The sequence below is a fragment of the Nicotiana sylvestris genome, chromosome 1, assembly GCF_000393655.2.
Source record: "Nicotiana sylvestris chromosome 1, ASM39365v2, whole genome shotgun sequence".
NCBI lineage: Eukaryota > Viridiplantae > Streptophyta > Magnoliopsida > Solanales > Solanaceae > Nicotiana > Nicotiana sylvestris.
In genome coordinates, this window is record NC_091057.1 from 141074524 (window position 1) to 141081622 (window position 7099).

Genomic DNA, 7099 nt, shown 5'->3' on the forward strand with positions numbered 1-7099 from the left:
ATATACATAATAGTACTACTCTGGACCCCTCTTCAATTGGAAAGGGGAAGGGGGATATTGGACTGTTGTCTATTGTTAGGGGTTTTTAAGCATTAATGAGGCTTAAAAGATGGTGAATGAGAAATCGAGAAAAATAAAAAATTTCAAGTGAAATTTTAAGTTTCTCCCTTGACGAAGGAACATTGTCCCATATTGGAAGAGGAAGAGGTTTTTTATGGGTATATAATCAATTGCTCTTCTTCTCGCTTTTAAAGAGTTTGAGAAGAAGGCAAGCCTCGTGCCGTCGTCGCTCGACTTCGGCTTCGGATTTGGTCAATTGATTGATTAATTTTTTGGATCAAATTTATTTGTTAATAGTAAAATATTCACAAAAATGTTATTAAATATTTTTTTTTTGGTAACTAAAACTTTTATTACCAAGTAGCAAATTTACACAACTTTTATGTAGCTTGTTCTGGACATACATCCTAGACTAAGCTACTACTTTCTATGCTTTTATATCCTTATCTATACATTAGTCTAAATAATAGGATATGAATTCAACTCTTTCAACCTTTTCTCGAGACATTTCTTAGCACTTCCTCTGCCATGGATGTCTTGTACTAAGCTCCTTGTAATTGCTTCAGCATTGCTTTCAACTTCTTTGAAAATTCTTGAGTTCCTTTCTTGCCAAATGTAGTATATGCTTCCAATCAATACCATTCTATATATCTCAGCCTTTGCATTTTTTCCACATCAATATTGCTCAGCGCATTTTAGTTTGTGCTTCCGGTTCATAACTGGCCTATTCATTTTCATCCATCTTAGCATAGCAGCCCATATTTTCATTGAGAATGGGCACACAAAGAATAAATAATATTAAAATAAATGCACACAAAGAATAAATATGTTATTAAATATTTATTTTAATAACATAATATTAATATTAAAATAAATATTAATATTAAATCCAATCTGTTTTCAGTTGTGTAACTGAAAATTAATTACCCTTCAATTTTCCCTCTTTATTGTTGAGTAAATAGTCATTTATGTTATGACATTTATTCTTTGGCCTTTTTGCAAAAACAGTCATTCTGAAGAGTTGCACCTCTTCAGATTTCAGCCCAACTTTGGCTATAAATACAAGTCCATTATCTCAGATTTTCCATACGATTTTCTGAGGTTCTCCTCCTTCTTCTGCATACTTTTAACATCAAACAAAGCAACAGTAAGTGTGATTTGTTACCGAACTTTGTGTTCGCTGAAACACTGGGGTTTGAAGTACCACTGCACCAGTGTGTAATTCGTTCTATCCTGGGAGGAAATAATCCATAACCTTGGGTACTAGGAGGGATTAAATTCCTTAAGGAAACACTGTGAATTCAATGGGCTTGAATTAGCTTTTTTTTTTTAATTTCATTTACATTTATATTTATGTTATTTTATTTTCTCCAAAATTATTTTACAAATACAGATTACTAACATCTATGACAAAGGGAAAATCGATAGGTTCTGAAGTAGTAATTTGCCGGTGAAACTTGAAAGAGCGACTATATGGAGCCCTTAAATATGGCTGTTTCATTTTCTTTTCTTTTTTTCTCCCCAAAAACAAATCAATCCAATAATGGTCGTTAACCATTTACTACCTTCAATTTTGCCCACATATTATTTGTACGAAATATATAGTCAAACATTTCTTGTATTGCCAAGAATGATATTCACTCCTCAGTTCTAATATGACAGGAGTTACCACCTTTTCTTTTATATATCCTCTATTAATTCTACAATTCTAATTCCTAATTGATTTCAAACTAATTCAATTAGTCTTTTTCTGTCCGTTCCTCTCTACTCAGAGAACCCATTTAGTTTCTAAAGTTAAGTGCAAAAATTCATTAAAATTATAAAAAATAATAAATATGAATTCATAAACTTAAAAATAAAATGAGTTTGAACATAGAACTTAAATTCTAAATTCATAAATCAATTAGTGGAAATGTAGCTTTGGCTCAGCTAGTCATAATAATATTTTGTGAGAATAATATAATAAGTATTTGGTTGGGCCGTAATATATATGCTGCCTATGACGCTGGACATAGACAGCTCAATTTGGAAAAACAGAAACGGAATCTTTCTAATACGTACCTGATCTCACAAGAGAACAAGAAGATAAAAACAGAAAGAGAGGTCGGAATCTTCTATTTATAAAAACCCTAGGACTTCCTTTACGTATGGATGAGTACCCTATTGTTTCCACGTATACATATTTTTTCTTGGAGCTGTCCATAAAGTTTGCATGTGAGCTCTACAGAGAAAAGAACACTAGAAAAGCTCAAACAAAAGTATTCCAAAAGACCCTTGAATTTGAACAATTTCCATTCACATAATATGCAAACATATCTCATCAAAAACAAGAAAAGTAATATTATTTTATGGTTGTTATAATGGTGCAAATATATTAATCTAAGACAAACATATAGGTCCCTGCGTCAAGCTCTACATGGAGAAAACATCCTCTTTAGGCCATTTCCAATTCTTTCAATTACAGTGACTTCTTTTGTCTCGATTATTTATGTGGTTGTCCACCAAATGCACTTTATAAAATTATTTAGATCACGCTAATTCTTTGTTTTACGGCTATATGGTATTGTGAGATTATGATTGTTTTCTTAAGCATACTTAATTAGTTTCGGGTGAAAAAGGCATTTAATTAAGCACATGGATAAACAACAATTATTTACCCTGATTTTTTCTCCCCAATTTTCTGTATCTAAGAACCTAACTAGAATATTCATCAATGTGTTTAGGCTTCACGAGTAGTTTAATCGGATGTTTGTAAAACATCTTTTTCTTTAACTATCTATTGTGTAAAGGAATGTTGTTAGTACTGTTAATTGTCTCTTCAACATATTTCTATCACAAAATTCACCACCTTTTAATGTTCCTTTACCCTGTTCACATAAAGGCAACGGAATATATATAATTATTATTTTCTAACGTAACCCCACCAAACGAAAACATATCACCTTTTTAACTTTTGGGGGTTCGGGCCAAACCAACGTCGTACGTACATGTTCATGGAGAAGGGAATTGCATGATTGTCTTCAGTACCCTGCAATCGATTTTTACTTTGAATCGTTTGTTCTTTCAAAACAAAAAGGAATCATTTTTCATTTTTAGGTACAAGATTGGTAAAAGGGTTTCATTATTTGCTGCTTTTAGCTTATGTGGGTCATGTGGATCAAGATAAGAATGTATCAGTTAGTTCTGTTTTGTTGCAATAAACTAAAGATATGATGCTTGCATAGCAGAAAAAAAAGCTGCCCCTTTCTAGATCTGCTCGTGCTTTGCTGCAGCCTTGTGTTCTTTCTCTTCCCAAAAGAGAAAGAAAAACTACTAAACTAAATACTAATATACTGAGGTAAAGAGATACATTAATTAATTACGGTCAAATGATGATAAAGTGCATGTAAAAGATACATGTACTATTCTTTAATGATTTGGCGTAAACACACACACACAAAAAAAGGAATTGGTCTTCTTTTTCTTCTCTTGTAGATATGCGTTCCATGATAGGAACAATTGAAATATTTTAGAAGAGAGGATGTATTCTAAACTTTTGTTCAATGTGGTTGGTTCAATTAATTTTGGATCACGTTTGGCCCCTTACTATTTTGCAAATGTGTTTGTCAATAATAGCATCATCACATATTGGATAAAAACAGGGAAAAGGAAAGGTTCTGTTCAGGTACTAGTAATTACTTGCGTAGAAAGCACAAGGTTTCTGATTTAAATATATGTGAAAGCTGTATACATGTGTTCTTAGCACTTAGGAGCAGCGCCGGAGACCTAAGGAAGAAGTTCAATTGAATTTCTTTCGTTGAAAAATTATACGGTGCAAATAGCAAAAAGGTAATTTTTTATATATATTAACTTTTTCAAAAATTATATTAGGTCCAAGTTCAAAAGTTTTAAATCCTCTTGTTAAAATCCCGGTTCCCCTACTGCTTCAGAATATTGATTAACAATGTTTTAGACCAAAAAAAAAAAAATCAGCGCTTGAATATTGGAAGAAAATAAAGAGAAGGGTCTGGAAGAGAGAAGAAATTCAAAAAGGCCTGTAACTTTTAGGTGAACGATAAATCTAACAACCCCTTAAAATACAAAACAAACTGCTACTGTTAGTAGAGTTATATATAGACTGATAGCATCAAACAATTAATGTTTCTTTAGTTTCTATGATCACTTTTGCTTGTAATTAAACTTATTTCATTTAGATAGATACAAATGCTTTATACGATAATTGATTGAATAATAAGTGATTGATTACGGCTCCTGCTTGGAGGTAGTCAAGAGCAATGGTGTCAAACAGTCGGCAAAAGACATTGTTAAAACCAAGTTTTGTTGTCTTTCCTCCAAAGAATGTAACTAGTTAACTAGTGGTATTATTCTACTTAAATGAATCTTGGACATGTTAATTGAATGGGCTAGAAGCCATGCATACGCGCATGAAGACAATCGACCACTAATTACGTGTCTTGAAATAATAATTAAGTAAATAAAATTGGGTCGTCTTTAGTATTTCAAACTTTTAAATAAAGTGATCACAAGTTTAGTAACATGGTAAGCGAATTTAATTTTTTTTTTTTTAAAAACGACAGTATACACAATGCAATGAGAATTTGTGACCACAAAATTAAATTTTGATTATTGTCAAATATTTCCTAATTCTACATAGATATTAGCAATATAATAGGAGAATCAAGATTCTTATAGTCTCACATTAAGCTAATTAGCCTCTTCATGGATCCTACCTAAAATCTGATTCACAACAGCTGCAATGTCTTCCACAGAACTCAACTTGCAGTCTTCTTCTACCTGCAAATTCAACACCATATATAATTATTAGTACATGAAATTCCAGTATTCCTTTTAGCGTTAAGTTTCTAATTAACTCATATGTAATTAATTAATCTTCTCTATATATAGTCTCACCTTCAAACTGAGAGAACAGAGGACAAACTGATCAACTTTTGAAACATTGAGATGAAGAACACTTAGCCTAAGACTTTCAAGCCCAGAAATTATTCTAGGAAGCAATCTTGGTCTCCTTTGTGACCTAATTTTCAGATTTGCATGATTTTCCACCATTGTCACTTCTATATCAGCTGTTGCTGGTAGCTGCTGGTTCCTAGTATAATATTCATTCCCAGAAGCTCTATTTTCACTAGTAGCAGCAGTCATGGTTGTGGAATATTGTGGAATGCTGAAGAACTCAGAAAACGGAGAAGTTTCCCCATTGATATCTTGTAATTTTTTCTCATTCAAATGCTTCTGACCACAAAGGAATTGCAGTTGTTGCTCTAGCTCTTTTACATAGTTGATTGCACCACTAACAATTGATGCTTGATCACCCTTAATTATGTAACAAGAAAATCAATAATTTAGTATCAAAATGCTAAAGACACAATTAAATAAATAAATGTATAATCTCTTGACAGTAAGGAAGAATATATATTTGACCACCTTCGTCGAAAAATTGCACTATATATATATATAGTTTTAGATGTGTATCACATATATATAACATCCTTTGTTGGGGAATATTTTTTTACTTATTTCAAGTTTAAATACCTTGGGGAAATTCGTGTCTTCGCTACTACTGGGCAGCTTAATTAATCTTTTTGATAAGGGGCACATAATTTAATAATGTATCAAAGTAGATAGAGATGGTGTGTTTAAATTTCACAACCAACCATTATAAAAAAAAATCATATCGGTTTTAGATGAGGTAACCATATAATTCAACACAAAATATTAAGAAGAAGAATCTGACCCTTTGGACATAAGAATCAGGCATAAGAGTTCGGAGGACAGAGAGGTACTCATTCATCTGTTTTCGACGATTTCTTTCAACGGCAATGTGAGTCATTCTTTGACTCTCAATCTCTTCTTGATTCTTCTTGCTTCTTGTTCTTCTTCTTCTTTGTCTAGTTGTACTAGACATTTCAACTGGAGACTCCAATTGCGGCAGTTGATCTGCGATTGCAAAATTATGGTCTAAAACATAAGTGGAAGAATTCTGACCCCATTGATTAAAATCATTCTGAGAATAATCCACCAATAATGGAGGTGGTAAGTTCCAACTCGAGTAGTCCTCATACTCTTGTGCTGCTCCTACATTCTGATCATTATTATCAAGAAATTCAAACGGCTCATTATTGTGATAATCAAAACCAGGACCAGAGCCAGAGCCACCGTCCCAGTTTGCAGTTCCTAGCAAGGCGTAAAGATATTGTTGTTGCTGTGTTACAGCTTCTAGCGCCATTGTTAAACGATGAACTCGATCTAGAGTGTCTGTTTATGACAGTTTTTGAGTTATGAAAGAGACCAAAAGGTAACAGAGCATCCGACAGAAATGTTACAAAATGGCCTTTGGTTCTTTTGGGGTGAATTATTTCACCTTTTAAAGGCGTTCGAGTGTATATAGACCAACCACACATGCACAGAATATTGCACGTGAAATTCTTTTGAACATATTCACATTTATAACCCCCCCCCCCCCCCCCCCATGAGATACTCCATATATCAATAATTCTTGCGTCGAACTATTTATCTTAGGATAAGGATACAAGATTATGAGCAGACGAGTATAATAGCTATTGAATAGTAGGACTTGTTCATTCTATGCTGCCCCAAAAATCAAACAATTACTCCCTTTTGAGAAAGTGTAAATATTGCACCTTTTCTATATTCTTTATCAAGTTTCCCACTGATTTTTATTTTTCATTTTAAATAAATAACTACGAAAGAGCCTAAGCACTAGCTCACGTCAAGTGCAAGCACTTTTTTGACTATTCAAACACTCTTCTTTACATTTCACATGAAAGCTTACATCAACTTTTAATCATAAATGAGGTAAGTACGTACTTATGTGCCAGTAAATCTCCAGGTACATAGAAAGCTTTCTGCTATGGTGAATTATGGTACTCATCTAGCTTATAGAGCACATCACTGCATGCTACGTGGAATGCTGCGGAACTAACGAAGTATGATATTCGTACTTTAATTTTAAACACATTAATAATTCAGATTAATTACCTAGTATGTTCTGCAAAAATGA

At 32.8% G+C, this 7099-nt stretch overlaps 1 protein-coding gene across 1 annotated transcript; it reads right to left on the reverse strand.

The window, feature by feature from the left end:
- Window positions 1–4626: 4626 nt before the first annotated feature.
- Window positions 4627–6433, reverse strand: LOC104248679 (transcription factor bHLH94-like). Its single transcript, XM_009804981.2, has 3 exons — window positions 5813–6433; window positions 4972–5391; window positions 4627–4854 (listed from the first exon to the last, which is right to left on the reverse strand). Exons 1-3 carry the CDS (start codon window positions 6302–6304, stop codon window positions 4765–4767), a joined length of 1002 nt encoding a protein of 333 aa, XP_009803283.1. The 5' UTR covers window positions 6305–6433; the 3' UTR covers window positions 4627–4764.
- Between the last annotated feature and the right edge of the window lie 666 nt (window positions 6434–7099).